Source organism: Oncorhynchus nerka, linkage group LG28, assembly GCF_034236695.1.
Source record: "Oncorhynchus nerka isolate Pitt River linkage group LG28, Oner_Uvic_2.0, whole genome shotgun sequence".
NCBI lineage: Eukaryota > Metazoa > Chordata > Actinopteri > Salmoniformes > Salmonidae > Oncorhynchus > Oncorhynchus nerka.
The window spans coordinates 58,635,872-58,654,990 of record NC_088423.1 but is presented as its reverse complement, the minus strand read 5'-3'; the positions used below and the strand labels follow the sequence as shown (position 1 = coordinate 58,654,990).

The 19,119-nt window shown below is 40.9% G+C and overlaps 1 protein-coding gene across 1 annotated transcript in view; it reads right to left on the bottom strand.

The window, feature by feature from the left end:
* Positions 1 to 19,119, bottom strand: part of LOC115113446 (protein kinase C-binding protein NELL1) — a 481,860-nt gene that overhangs the window by 10,050 nt on the left and 452,691 nt on the right. The window contains exons 16-17 of the mRNA XM_029641098.2: positions 18,897 to 19,037; positions 5,203 to 5,396 (exon numbers count right to left, since the gene is read on the bottom strand). Coding sequence (XP_029496958.1) covers positions 5,203 to 5,396; positions 18,897 to 19,037 — 335 coding nt within the window. The remainder of the gene's footprint in view (positions 1 to 5,202; positions 5,397 to 18,896; positions 19,038 to 19,119) is intronic.

Below are 19,119 nucleotides of genomic sequence, written 5' to 3'. Positions count from 1 at the left end.
TGAAATCTCATTAAGTATCAGTTACATTTTTGTCATCTGAATAGATTTAGTCTAGTTATTGTCGAAGCAAAATTTGTCCAATTGACTTCCATGTGCACAAACATACATAGCCTTGTCCTGCATCACATCCTATTCTCTTCCTAACAGCAGAAATATGACAAACATATATAACAATAATATTATACAAGACATATCTGGCCATTGTTTTCCAAAAGTAGAATGCGAGCTAATGACTGTTCTACCCATTGACGTGGTCGAATCACTAAACCTTGAGTCTGAATCAAGTCCCAAGCCCCCTGTCCTCGAGTCCAAGTCAAGTCACGCATCCCTATGGTTGAAGTCCAAGTCCCAGTGCTCGAGTCCTGGTCCAAGTGCTCAAGTCTGAGTCACTGGCTCCACATGAACTCAAAATAACGTTATTTACCCAGTCAGATATAGCATAGTGGCAAGAGAAATTGAGTCAATTAATTGTTTTCTATGCCTTTTCCCTTTTTATGTGCAACCAAATGTTTGCATATAGGCTACTGATGTTACCAGGGTCACATTCAGTTGAAAAACATTATTGAACGTTGCAGATAGAAATCCATGAATAGAGACGATCTTATTCCTTATTCATCATGTCAGAGGCATGTTTGTTCTATATAGCATATTATTACCTGAACGTTCCAAGCCGTTGCCTCCCGCCGAACGCGTTCCACGTTGTTAGCTATAGACAGCTAATTAGGTAACATGACTGAACAGTGTAGCCTAAACAAATGATTAATGGTCCGGTCCGCAAATAGCCAAGTTTTAGAACGGCCCACGATATGTTTTATGAAAGCACAATAAAATAAAAAACTTTTGAATGGTAGCCAAAAGGCTAGAATCAAGCCATTTTCTGTGAGGAAAAAAGAGGGAGACTTGGCAACGGTGGCTACATAGTCTGTATATGAAATGCAGTGTGAAAAGTGGGAGGGTTGAGCGTGACTATAAATTCAAAGGCAGACTACTTTTCTATAGTCTACACTAAGTAGAGAAAAACATAGCTAGACTGCTGTTTTATTATTAAACTCAATTCTGCTATTGTTTTTTATTTCCTAAAGCAGCTTGTGTTTCTTAACCAGGCAAATGTTAGAAAACTAGAAGGGTGGTGTGACTGGTTAGCTAAGGTGAAGCAAGGACCGCCTGAGCGATGTGTATAATTGGAGGCGGAGCCGAGTCTGTCAGCCCACACTCCTTGTATCAATCCAATTTATTTATAAAGCCCTTTTTACATCAGCAGATATCACCACTTCATTGCTCCAGACCAGCGCAAGGGGGATTTAGAGCACTGATTATGCTTTTGGGTTCTACTGTTTCTCTGACTGACAATGAATGGGCAACATAAACCTAAATAGAAACTGGTAATTGTGCACAACTTCAGTATTACTTACTAAAACTGTTGTTACACTAAGGTTTTTACTATTTTATTTTATTAGGATTATTTTGATATTGCTGTAGTACTCTAGCCCACTCCTGACCAGTCACGTTGTACTGTGCCTGAGTGGTGCAATGGTCTAAGACACTGCATAGAAGTGCAAGCTGTGGTGCTACAGACACTAGTTCAAAGCCCGTGCCGGCCTCGACTGGGAGACCCATGAGATGACAGTAGGTTTTTGATTTCCCTCCATCTAAAAACAAAACAGATTTATTTACAAATCAGTTACAATGTCTCACCCCATGTTCAAGAATGGCCTTTATCGCGCTCATTTTATATTATCTGAAAACAAAATCATGTACAAAATAGTTATTTTTTAAACAATGCGATTATTAGTAATTTATAATTATATAAAAGCCCCTTGGATATTCTCACAGATATATTATTAACCCTGTTATTAGCAGGACAATATGTATTGGTCATGGCTCCTGAGTGGCGCACAATGGGATTGCCTTTTAATTCTCCAACTGTCTCCACTGAAAGCGCATGAGGTTCAAGGCACGGGGGCAGGGGCCACAGGATGGGCCGCAGAGCTGCGCACAGAAGACGGACCTAGTCCATGGGGAAGGGAGGAGGAGGAAGGGAGAGGGGGGCTGGACCCCCAACCCGCCACACTGGGTAGCACAGAGCAATACTAAAGGGGGGCACTAATAATGGAAACATTCCCGCTGTTCTTAGTGCCAGTCTGCACGTTCAAACTAAACAATGTAACTAATAATGCCATCTTTATGCTTTCATTAATAAAATAATGATAAAAATAATCTTTCAAAATGACAATGTTTATTTAGTTATGGATCTATAATGAATTACTATGGGAATAAATATCACTGAATTACAGAAATATTGGAACAAAGTTGTCTAATGAAGGTAAACAAATTGTTGTTTACTGGAAAATACTCTTTCAAACACAGATGGTCACGTCGTACAGCGCCATTATGGCTATTAGCAGGTAGCTGGACAATAGACTTGCCTAGAAGGAGGGTAGGGGGAGAATTCTAGCGTCAAATGAATTTCTTAGTTAGGTTGGCCGTGATTGGTTGCAATTTCAGGTTAATCCACCAGAAATAACCGAAATAATCCTCAAAATATCGTTATATATCATCAAGTTGATGGCACAGTCATATAGCCCGGCACCTACATAAAGCTGAGTGACACACTCATTCATGGCTTTGGATCAAAATAAATAAGTACCAACATTCTTTCTGATAATCTTTAATAAATAAATGTTTTGGTTATCCTGACCTGGACACCATGTACAGTATTATAATAGCCCATTATATATACAATACCTTTACCAACACCTCTCTGTATTTTGATACTTTGTGCTTCAAATCCTATTGCTTCTAACTTCAATATGCTACTTAAATAAATAAGACCACTTTTAACAGCACATTACTCAACACGAGTGAGACTCATGTCGCCTACGGTAGGCCTACAATATATAGAAAATGAGGTCGTGACTCACCACCAATATTTACATATAGAGGATTGAAGGATTCTAAATTAAAACCGAAAGCCGCCTCATCGGTCTCCCGGTGGCGGCCGGCAAGGGTATCAAACTGCACGGGGGACCCTACTCCCGACGGTCACGTTGTACAGCGCCATATTTTCCCTTCCATTTTTTCTTGGAATAGAAACACCATAATATTAATCAAATTAATTAAGCAACATTTCTTAAAATCAGTCCCATATAGTATGTTCTTACAAAAAAGGTTTTAAATTCTCTAGTACAGCCACAATTGAAGGCTTGTAAATGCTTCTCAAAGATGCCCTCTGGTGGTCAAACTAGCACTAACTAGCATTAATTGTACCAGTGGTTGGCACTTAAATAAGGTGCATAGGATTCTGCGCCACCGCACAAGCTGTACTGCAGTACATTGCAACTTTTAAAGGATGAACCACTTGGGCTGTGTTTGCTGGGTGTGAGGTGTCCTTTCCACTGATCAACATGACTGTGTGTGCATCTGTGCTGCTAATATTAATTGTGCTTATCACTGAAAAGCTCCAAATCTCTCCAAAAATGATTGTCCAGTCCATTTTAGTAGTCAGATTTTAGTCGCATAGTAAATTTAGTCTCGTTTCAGTTAACTGAAATTAATGTATTATTTGTTGTTGTTTAGTTATATTTTTTTCTGGGTCTATTTAGTCAGTTATAGTCTCGACAATTGCCACTGAAAAATGGGTGTTTGAATATTTTTGTCACTATTTTTATTGATGAAATTAACACTGTAATTAAGGCTGCAGTGCAGGCGCTTTCTAATCCTACAGTTACAAATAACAACAACTCCATTCAGAGTATTTAGGAGCAGCCTATCTTTTGGCTCTTGGTCGTTGTAGCCTATCCTTCTCCTTTAACTTTTCATTCCGTCATTTTAATTCCATCTTCAATTGATTAGATATTTCCTAACTATTGCCACACACAGAGGCTCTATGACTATAGCCTATTGCCTGATTTATGACTGGCCAACAACGACAACAAGCCACATGTGCCACTCTCGTGAAAAGAAAGAGCATCAGCATAAATAATAAAAAACCTCACTCTCTACTGCAGCAGTCCCGTTCGGGTCTGCATGGGTCCTTCCAGACAAGTCAGTTACAATTACGCATACCCGAGAATCGTGACAACCATATCAGATCCAACCCAGACCCGTGACATTATTTAGAATTCTGGATCCGGACCCGCTCGTGAACTCCTCTACAGTACACACCTCCCAACTGTACTGGGACCTGATAAAACCAGGGTGTCAAACTAATTTAGCAAACAATAGACCTCAATCCATCACTTTTGGAATTGTTTATGCTTCCTGACTGTCTAGTTTTTAGCTGACTGTTAGCAAGCTGGACAGAGTAAAGACATTATAAATGTAGGTCGATCTTCATTTCTTCTCAATTCCGATTTTGTTTTAGTCATTTTAATGTTGATTAAGATTGTCATCGTCCCTCACCTGAAAAAACAACAGCAAAGAGTTTGAGTGTATGTGTGTGTGTGACAGAGTAGAAGTGTGTGTCGTTCTCTGTGTTCTTTCTCTGTCTTGACTTTATGAGGTAAGTGTGTGTGATGTTACAGTGGGAACCCAGATGTGAGTGTGTATGCAGATGGTTGTTTCATCTATGTGACTGTGGATGTCTTTCTATATTTTCTTGCTTTGTTCCTGTTTACTAGGTAGTAACCACTAACAAAGTAGTTGTGAGGTGGAGATGGGTGTATGTCAGAAAAGCTATTTGTTGTATGTATTATAAGGTGAACGCACCAATTTGTAAGTCGCTCTGGATAAGAGCGTCTGCTAAATGACTTAAATGTAAATGTAAATGTATGTGTGTGTACACATGCATGCATGTGTTTGTGTTAACACAGTGATGTGTTAATGTGTGTTAATGTGAGTGCATTCTTGGATGAGCGTTGGCTCACATGTAGGTATGGTGTGTGTGCAGGAGCAGAGGGAGAAGTGTGTGTGTGCGCGCGCGTGTGTGTGTGTGTGTGTGTGTGTGTGTGTGTGTGTGTGTGTGTGTGTGTGTGTGTGTGTGTGTGTGTGTGTGTGTGTGTGTGTGTGTGTGTGTGTGTGTGTGTGTGTGTGTGTGTGAGATCGAGTGTGTGTGTGCAGAAGCAGAGGGAGCAGAATATGTTTTGGGAAAGGGGAAAGGGGGATACCTAGACCAGTTGTACAACTGAATGCCTTCAACTGAAATGTGTCCTTCACATTCAACCCAATCCCTCTGAATCAGAGAGGTGTGGGGGGCTGCCCTACCTTGCAGGAGCAGAGGGAGCAGCGGTCCAGGCTGAGGTTCCACTCCTGTCCGTTGTGCTTGAGGCCCTCCTCGTGAAGACAGTCTCCACTGCATGCCGGTCCAGATGTGCACATACAGTCAAACCCACCCGGAAGGTTCACACACACACTGTCGTTCCAGCAGGTGTGTGTCTGTGTGGCGCACTCATCAACGTCTGAAACGGAGAATAGCTGTTTTACCTATCAAAAACAAGAATGTGTGACTTTTTCGCTACACCATTTCCCCCTTTACTTTATCTCCTACCTGTTCTTCCAGTGTTTAGTTTAGATGTTGCTAATGCACAGGAGTGTGCCCAGAGACCGAGCATATCAACATGAATTAAACCCTGCAACAATATTACAATATACGGAATGCACCTGAAATCTTCAAAGGAAAAAAAAAAGTGAAAATGTATTTCTTTTTACCACCTTAACTACTAATTGCATTTTACCCAGTGACACCAGCGGCAGAGAGAATAGAGAAAAAAGGTACGCTCTGACCGGAATTTTTGTAAGTGGGACACATTATTTGCATGAACTAAATTAAATGAGATTGACGTCAGGGAGAGACACATACTGTAAAACATTTCATGGTGTTTCAACTAATTACTATTAAATAACTGGTTCCACGGCCTTTTTTTGTTTACTACATTTTTCTGTCAGTGTCAAACCTGAATTTCAATGTTTAAGTTGGTCCAAACTTAGCTCCAATTTAAAATGGCATGTTTTCTCAATTTATTTCATATGTCTATTCAACTAGAAAAAAAGTATTTTTATTTCTTAACGAAAAAAGCCTGTTGAACTAGTTAATGATTAATTATACATGTCTTACTAAAATTAACTTGTTCACTAAATTCAAATCATCAAAAGAAAGCAGACAAATGACAACACAGATCAAATATTTTTTTCATCAACTTGTATTTTGCAACATGCCATTAATAATTATCAGGCAACACTGTAAGAAAAATATTCTCAGGATGATAAAAAGTCAGGTGCTTCAAGAAATAAATGTACAGTTCATTTTGCTATAAGCTAAAATCACATTCAAATAACATGGCCGCAAAACATTCTAGTATTAGGCTAGACTTAACCTAATGAGTCCCACGCCGGTGTAATTTTGGAGTTCCCTCTGGGACTGGGGCTTTTTTGAAACAAAAATGTATGTAGAGTCATAATGGTTTGAGCTACAAACTATTAAAAGCTAAGACTCCCGTGAACATGCACATGTGTAACATGTTTTGCTCTATAAGGCTCACAAGCTACACAAGAGTCATTAGGAGCTAAGGGGTTATTCTACATGTATCATTGGAAATCCCAGAACATGTCTATAATACTGTAATAAGCTCACATAGCGGTCAGAAACTCCAAAGAGTTGTCACTGACTATTGGATATTCATTTTCTTGTACTTATAGCATCCACATAAGTTAATTTTTTAAAGTTTTTTTGCTTTGGCAGACTTTTTAAAATAAAATGTGTCAATAAAACTCATGAATCTAAGTTTTAACCGCTGAAATGTAGTGTCCCTTAATTAGGGGACCTTCAATACATTTCTAATTCAATGTCATCTAAAATAAGAAAACGCAGCCCCTATCTGTGAGAGCTGGGGATCTTTGTTTTCCAGCCGTGTCATACTATCTTTGGTGCGACTTGGTACCATATATGGGCATATGCCATTAAAGGGGGGGAAGGATCTGAACGAAAGTTTACTTAATTTCTACCAGCATGTCACATGTGCAACCAGAGGGGAAAATACTCTGGACCACCTTTACTTCACACACAGATACAACGCTTTCCCTCACCCTCCATTTGGCAAATCTGACCATAATTATATCCTCCTGATTCCCGCTTACAAGCAAAATCTAAATCAGGAAGTACCAGTGACTCGTTCAATATGCAAGTGGTCAGGTGACGCGAATGCTACGCTACAGGACAGTTTTGCTAGCACAGACTGGAATATGTTCATCCCACCGGGATTCATCCAACCAATAAGTGCATCGACGATGTCATCCCCACAGTGACCGTATGTACATTTCCCAACCAGAAGCCATGGATTACAGGCAACATCCGCACTGAGCTAAAGGCTAGAGCTGCTGCTTTCAAGGAGCGGGACACTAATTCGGACACTTATAAGAAATCACGCTGTGCCCTCAGACCATCATATAGGCAAAGCGATAATACAGGACTAAGACTGAATCCTACTACACCGGCTCTGGCAGGGATTGAAAACTATTACGGACTACAAAGGGAAACCCAGCCGTAAGCTGCCCAGTTACGCAAGCCTGTCAGAAGAGATAAATGCCTTTCATGCTCGCTTTGAGATAAGCAACACTGAAGCATGCATGAGAGCACCAGATGTTCCGGACTGTGTGATCGCACTCTCCTTAGCCGATGTCAGCAAGACCTTTAAACAAGTCAACATTCACAAAGCTGCGGGGTCAGACGGATTACCAGGACGTGTACTCAAAGCATGCGTGCACCAACTGGCAAGTGTCTTAATATAATTTTTGGAGTGTAAACAATGGGAAGATGTGGTATTTCTTAAAACTGCATTGCTGGTTAAGGGCTTGTAAGTAAGCTTTTTACGATATGGTCACACCTGTTGTATTCAGTGCATGTGACAAATAACAGACCCTAGGTCTCGACCCCGCCCTGTGCGACTGGGTCCTGGACTTTCTGACGGGCCGCCCCCAGGTGGTGAAGGTAGGAGACAACATCTCCACCCCTCTGATCCTCAGCACTGGCACAAGGGTGCGTTCTCAGCCCTCTCCTGTACTCCCGGATCGCCCATGACTGCGTGGCCATGCACGCTTCCAACTCAATCATCAAGTTTTCAGACGACACTACAGTGGTAGGCTTGATTACCAACATCGACAAGACGGCCTACAGGGAGCAGGTGAGGGCCTTAGGAGTGTGGTCTCAGGAAAATAAACTCTCACTCAACATCAACAGAACAGAGGAGATGGACTACATAGACTTCAGGAAACAGCAGAGGGAGCCCCCCCATCCACATCTACGGGACAGTAGTGGAGAAGGTGGAAAGTTTTAAGTTTCTCGTCGTACACATCACGGACAAACTGAAATGGTCCACCCACACAGACAGCATGGTGAAGAAGACGCAATAGTGCCTCTTCAACATCAGGAGGCTGAAGATATTTGGCCTTTCACCTAAAACGCGCACACTCTTTTACAGATGCACAATCGTATCACGGCCTGGTCCGGCAACTGCACAGCCCTCAACCGCAAGGCTCTCCAGAGGGTAGTGTGGTCTGCACAACGCATCACTGGGGGCAAACTACCTGCCATCCAGGAAACCTACAGCACCCGATGTCACAGGAAGGCCAAAACGATCATCAAGGACAACAACCACCCGAGCCACTGCCTGTTCACCCCTTATCATCCAGAAGGCAAGGTCAGTACAGGTGCAGCAAAGTCAGGACCTAGAGACTGCAAAATATCTTCTATCTCAAGGCCATCAGACTTTTAAACAGCCATCACTAACACAGAGAGGCTGCTGTCAACATACAGACGCAAATCTCTGGCCACTTTAATAAAGGTATCACTAGTCACCTTAAATAAGGCCCCTTTAATAATGTTTACATATCCTACATTACTCATCTCATATGTACAGTTGAAGTCGAAAGTTTACATACACCTGAGCCAAATACATTTAAACTCTGTTTTTCACAACTCCTGACATTTAATCCTAGTAAAAATTCCCTGTCTTAGGTCAGTTAGGATCACCACTTTATTCAAAAAAATTAAATTAAATGTCAGAATAATAGTAGAGAGAATGATTTATTTCAGCTTTTATTAATTTCATCACATTCCCAGTGGGTCAGAAGTTTATATACAATCAATTAGTATTTGGTAGCTTTGCCTTTAAATTGTTTAACTTGGGTCAAATATTTTGGGTAGCCTTCCACAAGCTTCCCACAATAAGTTGGGTGAATTTTGGCCCACTCCTCCTGACAGAGCTGGTGTAACTGAGTCAGGTTTGTAGGCCTCCTTGCTCGCACAAGCTTTTTTAGTTCTGCCCACAAATGTTCTGTACGGTTGAGGTCAGGGCTTTGTGATGGTCACTCCAATACCTTGAATTTGTTGTCCTTAAGCCATTTTGCCACAACTTCTGAACTTTGCTTGGGGTCATTGTCCATTTGGAAGACCCATTTCCGACAAAGCTTTAACTTCCTGACTAATGTCTTGAGATGTTGCTTCAATATATCCACATCATTTTCCTACCTCATGATGCCATGTATTTTGTGAAGTGCACCAGTCCCTCCTGCAGCAACACACCCCCACAACATGATGCTGCCACCCCCGTATTCACGGTTGGGATGATGTTCTTCGGCTTGCAAGCCTCCTCCCTTTTCCCTCGAAACATAACGATGGTCATTATGGCCAAACATTTCTATTTTTGGTTCATCTGACCAAAGGACATTTCATCAAAAAGTACGATCTTTGTCCCCATGTGCAGATGCAAATTGTAGTCCGGCTTTTTTATGGCGGTTTTGGAGCAGTGCCTTCTTCCTTGCTGAGCACCCTTTCAGGTTATGTTGATATAGGACTCGTTTTACTGTGGATATAGATACTTTTGTACCTGTTTCCTCCAGCATCTTCAGAAGGTCATTTGCTGTTGTGCTGGGATTGATTTGCACTTTTCACACCAAAGTACGTTAATCTCTAGGAGACAGAACGCACCTCCTTTCTGAGCGGTATGATGACTGCGTGGTCCCATGGTGTTTATACTTGCATACTATTGTTTGTACAGATGAACGTGGTACATTCAGGCATTTGGAAATTGCTCCCAAGGATGAACCAGACTTCTACAATCCTTTTTCTGAGGTCTTGGCTGATTTCTTTTGATTTCCCCATGATGTCAAGCAAAGAGGCACTGAGTTTGAAGGTAGGCCTTGAAATACATCCACAGGTACACCTCCAATTGACTCAAATGGTGTCAATTAGGCAATCAGAAGCTTCTAAAGCCATGTCATCAGTTTCTGGAGTTTTCCAAGCTGTTTAAAGTCACATTCAACTTTGTGTATGTAAACTTCTGACCCACTGGAATTGTGATACAGTGAATTATATGTGAAATAATGTAAATCTGTAAACAATTGTTGGAAAAATGACTTGTGTCATGCAGAATGTAGATGTCCTAGTTTGTTAACTAGAAATTTGTGGAGTGGTTGAATTTTTTTCAATGAATACAACCTAAGTGTATGTAAACTTACAACTTCCACTGTATATACTGCTCTATACCATCTACTGCATCTTGCCTATGCCTGTCATGTCACTTTAAATAACGGCACTTTAATCATGTTTACATATCCTACATCACTCATCTGATATTTATATACTGCTATATACCATCTACTGCATCTTGCCTATGCCGCATGGCCATCGCTCATCCATGTATTTATATTAAAATATTCTTAATCATCCCTTACATTTGTGTGTATAAGGTAGTTGTGAATTTGTTTGATTACACTTGCATTAACATCTGCTAACCATGTGTATGTGACCTAAAAAAATATTTGATTTGTGTGATAATTGTAATGCTTTTGGTCAGGTATCAAGTGTTTGCAGAAAGGAGAAACTGTGATGTCCAAGTTGTGGAAAAGATCATAGTATGTATTATAAAGGTGATGAATATGTGACATGTTGAAATTGCGGTGGGAACCATGAAGTAACGTCTTTCGAATGCCCCACATGGGGGAAAGAAAATGAGGTGGCCAAAGTCAAGGCTGTACAGAGCATTTCATATGCAGCAGCTGTGAAATGGGTTGAGGGTTTGAATGATGCAACAGAGGAGTTCATGATGGTGGATAGGCCTACATTACAGGCTGCAGAGGTTGCCTTTCACCAGCAGGATCCTAACATTTGAAAGGTTCTTAATTAACCTTAGGTGGACTTTGTGTCCTTTATTGCTATGGTAATTAATGGCACTGCCAAGGTGGAGAGAAGGTCCAGGAAGATAGAAATCATAGTGGATGTGGCGGAGCGGTTCCTGGGGCTGAAAGATTTCTCAGCGAAGGAGTTACATGGAATATTGGCACAAGCCGTATCACCCTCTCAGGTCCTAGAGCCTGAGAAGGGAGATGTGGAGAATTAAAAGAAGGAAGAAGTGGGAGTTTTGTTTGTTTTGGCAATGTACTATTTTCATTGGGGTGGATTAATTTCACTATTATGTATGGGTATATGTTTGGTTTCAATCAGTCCAGTTGGTGGTGGCAATACACATTTTTAGGTTGTAGTCCGCCATAAAACCCGCAGAAGAAGAAGACAACCCCATAGTCATGATGGCTGCACCTGACAGTTGCACATTGTTCACACCCTCTTAAGCTTTAGCCCCACCCATCTCTTTAAGGGTTGATCTGAGCGTTCTGTACTAACTTGCCAGCTACTTGCAGACATCTAAGAGAGAGAGAACCGCTCAATGAACATTATTCGCCCTAGCAGAGCTGGTTAGGCTGTTATGTTATCCAGAGTGAGTGACTGCAACTGTGCTGTCAGATTGTCTGTTTGTAAATTCAGAGAGTTTCACATTCAGAGCGCACACTGGACACTCTGGCAAATAAGTAGGGTTATTCCGAAAGCTCAGACTTCACTGGCTAACATTGGCTAACTACTTCCAGACATATAACGAGAGAACACCCCACTCTGACTATTTTACTCACTCTAGCAGAGCTGGTTAGGCTGTTTTCATGTTACCCAGAGCGTTGGTGACTGTAACTGTGCTGCTGGCAACAATTAAATGACGCTTTGTTGCCGACATTTACTGACACTGGACATATTCAACCGGTGTTGAGCGTTCAAAAATGTATCAGTTATTCTGCACTCTGGCACAATCAGACGAGAGTCTTTTGTTAAGAAATGTAGCTAGATAGCTTGCTAGGTAAACAATGAATCCCAACGCATGACGTAATGTTAGTTAGCGAGCTAGCCAGCTAACGTTAGCTAACTATCTAACAGTACACTTTAACTTGTAAAAAAAAAACGTTGTCAAAATTTGAAAAGGTAGCAAGCTAGACTATTTTACCCCTGGTCTGAAATCGGAGTAGATAGCCAGAGCAAATTTACCAGCTAGTACTTCTATCAGCAGTGACATTCTATTGAACTGGATATTTGCCGAGTGGAGTCTTTTTTTTAAGACATAAAGCTATCTAGCTAGCTAAACAAAGGACCACAATCACAACTCATAACGTTACTACCCTGCATGAATCTGCAGGCAGCTAACCAACCAGGTTCTATGGCTATAGCAAATGTGTCTGAGATACGTAAGATCATACACATAATGTTAGCTAGCGACCCATCCAGCTAACAGTACACTTGTAATTAAACCATTTTCTGTCAAAATTCAAAAGTGTAACATCTAAAGATCTTACACGTGATACATCATGGTTGGATGCGTCTCCTCTCTGATGCCATTTATGGTTTCCCTTAGTTTGAATATGTAATCCAGACAGGTGTTTTCTCCATCTCCTTAGCTATCATACTTGAATTTCACTCATTTCAAAACTCGGTCCTCCAGAAAAAGGAAAACATACACATAACGTTAGCTAGCGAGCCAACCAGCTAATGTTAGCTAGCTAACAGTACACTTTAACTTGGCATTATGTTTATGCATTTTTATTACGTGATACATTTCATTTAAAAAAGCAGCATTCGACACGGTTACCTAAACTACCAACCAGCTGCAATAGACAGAAGTGTGCTATATGGCAGACCAATCCAAACTCATCTCTTGGCATGTCCAGCCCACTCATTATCTCAGCCAATCATGGCTAGCGGAAAGGTTGCTCGCTTTCTGTAGCTAAACCAACTAGGCTCATAATTTAACAATTTTATTGTATTTACAGATGGTATACAAGTTTGATATTAAGGCACATAAAAGTTCACGTGTTCGACAAGGCATTTCTGCCAAAAACGCAAAAACGCAAAAGCAGCTCTACTGTGAAGTCGTGACTTGCGACATATGCCTAGTTTCCTGAATCAGGTCACAAATAGTTAAAGAACAAAAGGGAAAATAAATAAACATAAATATACAGATTTGAATTACAATGGTGTTTGTTCTTTACTGATTGCCCTTTTCTCGTGGAAGCAGGTCACAAAATATTGCTGCTGTGATAGCACACTGTTGTATTTCACACAATAGATATAGGAGTTTATCAAAATTGTATTTGTTTTTACATTTTTTGTGGGTCTGTGTAATCTGAGGGAAATATGTGTCTCTAATATGGTCATACATTGGGCAGGAGGTTAGGAAGTGCAATTCAGTTTCCACCTCATTTTGCGGGTAGTGTGCACATAGCCTGTCTTCTCTCGAGAGCCAGTTTGCCTTTGGCGGCCTTTCTCAGTAGGAAGGCTATGCTCACTGAGACTGTACATAGTCAAAGATTTCCTTAATACTGGGTCAGTCACAGTGGTCAGGAATTCTGCCACTGTGTACTCTCTGTTTAGGGCCAAATTACATTCTAGTTTTCCCAGTTTTTTTGTAAATTCCTTCCAATGTGTCAAGTAAATATATTTTTGTTTTCTCATGATCTGGGTGGGTCTAATTGTGTTGCTGTTTGTGAACAGAGCCCCACAGAACCAGCTTACTTAGGGGGCTCTTCTGTAGGTGATGGCTTTGTTATGGAAGGTTTGAGAATCGCTTCCGTTTAGGTGGTAGAATTTAACGTCTCTTTTCTGGATTTTGATAATTAGCAGGTATTATTATTTGGTGTTGTACGCATAGGACATTTTTGCAGAATTCTGCCTGTAGAGTCTCAATTTGGTATTTGTCCAGTTTTGTATATTATTGGTTGGTGAGCGGACCCCAGACCTCACAACCATGAAGGGCAATGAGTTCTATAACTGATTCAAGTATTTTTAGCCAGATCCTAATTGGTATGTTGAATTTTATGTTCCTTTTGATGGCATTGAAGGCACTTCTTGCCTTGTCGCTCAGATCGTTCACAACTTTGTGGAAGTTACCTGCGGCGCTGATGTTTAGGTATGTATATTTTTTGGTTTGCTCTAGGGCAACGGTGTCTAAATGGAAAGGTCCTGGCAACTGGACCTTTTTGGGACACCATTATTTTTGTCTTACTGAGATTCTGTCAGGGCCCAGGTCTGACATAATCTGTGCAGAAGATCTAGGTGCTGTACGCCCTCCTTGGTTCGGGACAGATCAAGCAACAGATCATCAGCAAACGACAGAAAGCCTAGTGGTTAGAGCTTTGGGACAGAAACCAAAAGGTTGCTAGATTGATTCCCGAGCTGACAAGGTAAATATCTGTCGTTCTGCCCCTGAACAAGGCAGTTAACCCACAATGATGGCCACTAATAAGAATTTGTTCTTAACTGACTTGCCTAGTTATTTAAAGGTAAAAAAACAAAACAAAACTTCAGATTCTAGTAGGGTGAGGCCAGGTGCTGGTGCCCCCTCCAATTAGTTGATATATATGTTGAATTTTTTTGTGGGTCTGTGTAATCTGAGCGAAATATGTGTCTCTAATATGGTCATACACTTAAGCTGCATCCATGTCTCACCCCCTGGACCTATGTAAAGAAATTTGTGTTTTTTGTCAATGTTAACCGCACACTTGTAGTTGGTGGAAATGGATTTTATAATGTTGTAAGTCCCCCCTCAACATCACTTTCCATCAATTTGTTTAGCAGGCCCTCATGCCACATTGAGTCTAAAACCTTTTTGAAATCAACAAAGCATGAGAAGACTTTGCCTTTGTTTGCTTGTCAGTTAGGGTGTGCAGGGTGAATACGTGGTCTGTCATACGGTAGTTTGGTAAAAAGCCAAATTGACATTTTCTCAGTACTTCGTTTTCACTGAGGAAATGTACGAGTCAATGATAATTCAGAGGATTTTCCCAAGGTTGCTGTTGAAGCAAATCCCACTGTAGTTATTGGGATCAAGTTTGTCTCCACTTGCGGATTGGGGTGATCAGTCCTTGGTTCCAAATATTTGGGAAGATGCCAGAGCTGAGGATGATGTTAAAGAGTTTAAGTAGAGCCAATTGGAATTTGTGGTCTGTATGTTTGATAATTTCATTTAGGAGGGTTTGTATTTTGTCCTGTAGTTAATTCAATGTATTTATTTTTAATAATGTTATTTAACCTTTATTTAACTAGGCAAGTCAGTTATTAAGAACAAATTCTTATTTACAATGACGGCCTAACCCAGCCAAACCCTAACCCGGACAATGCTGGGCCAATTGTGCACTGCCCTATGGGACTCCCAATTACGTCCGGTTGTGATACAGCCTGGAATCAAATCAGGGTATGTAGTGACACCTCTAGCGCTGAGATGCAGTGCCTTAGATCGCTGTGTCACTCGGGAGCCCAAATGTAATTGGAGAATCCAGTGGGTTCTGGTAGTCTTTAATAGTTGATTCTAAGATTTGTATTTGATCATGTAGATGTTTTTGCTGTCCTTTGTTTTAGAGGCAAAAATATTGGAGAAGTGGTTCATCCATACATCTTCGTTTTGGATAGATAACTCTATGTGTTGGTGTTTGTTTAGTTTCCAATTTTCCCAGAAGTGGTTATATTCTATGGATTCTTTAATTACATTGAGCTGATTTCTGCCATGCTGGTACTTCTTTTTCCGTAGTGTATTTCTGTATTGTGTCTTATTGATTTACCATAGTGAAGGCATAGGCTCAGGTTTTCTGGGTCTATATATTTTTGGTTGGATGGGTTTCTCAATTTCTTTCTTAGGTTTTTGCATTCTTCATCAAACCATTTGCAATTGTTGTTAATTTTCTTAGGTTGTCTGCTTGAAATTTGTATATTTGATAGGGAAGGGTATGATAGGGAAGCAGAGAGGTCAAATATACTGCTTAGGTTTTCTACTGCTAAGTTTACACCTTCACTAGAACAGTAAAAATGTTGTCCAGGAAATTGTCTAGAAGGGATTGAATTTGTTGTTGCCTAATAGTTTTTTTTTAGATTTCCACACTACTTTCTTTCCATCTATAGCATTTCTTAATATTATTCAGTACCTTTGACTTTGATGCCTCATGATTGAGCATAGCTCTGTTCAAGTAGATTGTGATTTTGCTGAGATCTCATAGGGGTGTCAGTGGATTGACTGGGTCTGTGATATAGTAGCCTACAGTACTACTGCCAAGAGATGAGCTATAGGTGTACCTACCATAGGAGTCCCCTCAAAGTCTACCATTGACAATATACATACCCAGCATCTGACAGAGCTGCAGGAGTTGTGACTTGTTTTGTTGGTTAAAGTTGTCAAAGTTGTGTCTAGGGGGGCATATGGGGAGGGAATGCTGTCACCTCCAGGTAGGTGTTTGTGCCAGTGTGCTGAAGGTGTCAGGTTCTTGTCCAGTTTAAGCATTTAGGTCACCAAAGACTAGAACATGTCCCTGAGCGTGGAAATGGTTGATCTCCCCCTCTAGGATGGAGAAGCTGTCATCGTTAAAATATGGGGATTCTATTGGGGGGATATATGAGGAAATTTTCCACTGTTGAGATCATTTACTTTTTAATTTCTAGCCAGATGTAAAATGTTCCTGTTTAGACTAATTTAATAGAGTGGGTTAGGTCTGCTCTATACCAAAATAGCACACCCCCTGAGTCTCTTCCCTGTTTCACACCTGGTAGTATGGTGGATGGGACTACCAGCACTCTAACCCAGAGGAAAACAAGTTGGTCCATCTCCTTTATACCATGTTTCTTGTAGGATGACAATGTCTGTCTCTACTGATGGTTCAAGCTCTACTACTCCACAAAGGCCCCACTCCTCTACCACTACCCCCACTGCAGGCCCTGGCTCAACTCCCCTCTCAGCCGGTTCACCTAGAGGTGCAGGGTCAGGGAGGACACCTAGGCCTCAACAGAGAAGACTGAGGAACAGAGGTAGGAGCACTGGAACCAGCACAACAGAGGGAGGTGAACCTGAGGACAGATGGCGACAGGTAGCATTGTGGTTAGAGCTTTGGGCCAGTAACCAAAAGGTTGCTGGATCGAATCCCCAAGCTGATAAGGTAAAAATCTGCCATTCTGCCCCTGAGCAAGGCAGTTAACCCACTGTTCCCTGGCCGCTGAAGATGTGGATGTTGATTAAGGCAGTCCCCCGCTCCTGTCTAATTCAGAGGGGTTGGGTTAAATGCACAACTAGTTGAACAACTGACTAGGTATCCCAACTGACTAGGTCATTCAAGATTATGTGGAGCCAGTACCACCCAGGTTCATGTGGATGTCCATTGGATGTCCCCTGACACCACCACAATGTTTGAGAGAGGTTGATATTGTAGAAATTCAGTTTTATAGTGACCAATAACTTTTTAGGCTTATTCAATATGTAATAGTAGTGGAATTACCCCATTTGGACACTTTGGAGATGTTGAAAGGATATTTGGATGTCCCCCGATAACACCCCACTGTTTGAGAGAGGTCGATATTGTAGAAAATGTGTTTGTATAGTCATCAATATCTTTTAGGCATATTCAATGTGTAATAGCAGTGGAATTACCTAACGTACATACTTAGCACACTTTGGAAAGGTTGAGGGGACACTTGGAGATGTCCCTTAACCGCACACCGAACTTTTGCTACATTTCAGGCTTCAAACATAAAGATATAAAACTGTATTTTTTTGTGAAGAATCAACAACAAGTGGGACACAATCATGAAGTGGAACGACATTTATTGGATATTTCAAACTTTTTAAACAAATCAAAAAGTGAAAAATTGGGCGTGCAAAATTATTCAGCCCCTTTACTTTCAGTGCAGCAAACTCTCTCCAGAAGTTCAGTGAGGATCTCTGAATGATCCAATGTTGACCTAAATGACTAATGATGATAAATACAATCCACCTGTGTGTAATCAAGTCTCCGTATAAATGCACCTTATATATATATATATATATATTTTTAATGTTTGAGCATGATACCTCCACATGGGCAATGGGTACAGTACATTATACGGAGAGTATCATATGATTCAACAGTCACTGTTCTCTGCTATTAATTTCAAAAATAGAGAATGGACATTGGAATATTTAATCTGCCTATCATAGAGTATACCATACTCCCTACTGTATCTATATGGGTGACGCATACATCTCAAACAGTAAGAAACAAAGTTCCCCTCTCAGGAAAAATTGTTATTCTAATATAAACTAAATAGATATTCTGTACTAATTAACAGCATTCCATAGTACATTTTAGAGGGAGTGATGTTCTCCTGTGTATTCCTGACCATTGTATCTCTCCATGATCGATGCATCGCTACATCCTGAGGTATAGGGAGAAATCATGCTCTTCTCATTGTAACAGAGATTGTGATTCACTATGTCAGCTGCTGCAATGCACTAAACAGTATTTTACATTGATTTCTATAGGCATGAATATTGTACAGTATGTTGTACTGTCATTGATTGTTACTCCGTGTCTACTATTTCTTTATGACTGCTGTGCAAATCAAATTCCATTCATTCATTCATTTATTCAGACTACACAACAAAATGCTGCAACATGCAGCAGAAAAAAAGCTGCATAGCCATGTTATCAGCCCCTTCCCCTGTAATATGTGACAATTAGCTTTTATCCAAAGCGACTTACAGCTTTACCAACTGAGCTACAGAAGACTAAGATGGACAGGAGCAGTAGCGATGGAGACGACCAACAGAAGTGGAATATAGGGGCTGCATACTAACCGATGCAGGAGCTCCCGTGGATCAGGTAGGAGCCATTGTCATGGAAACCGTTCCTGCACTCACAGTGGTACCAGCCCGGCAGGTTGACACAGCGGGAGTGATTGTGGCACTGGATCAGGCCCTCCGCACACTCGTCAATGTCTGGGGGAAACACAGTATATCTGATGCCATCAACATTATTTTTCACAAAGATCCTATGAATTACTTAATCTATATGTAATTC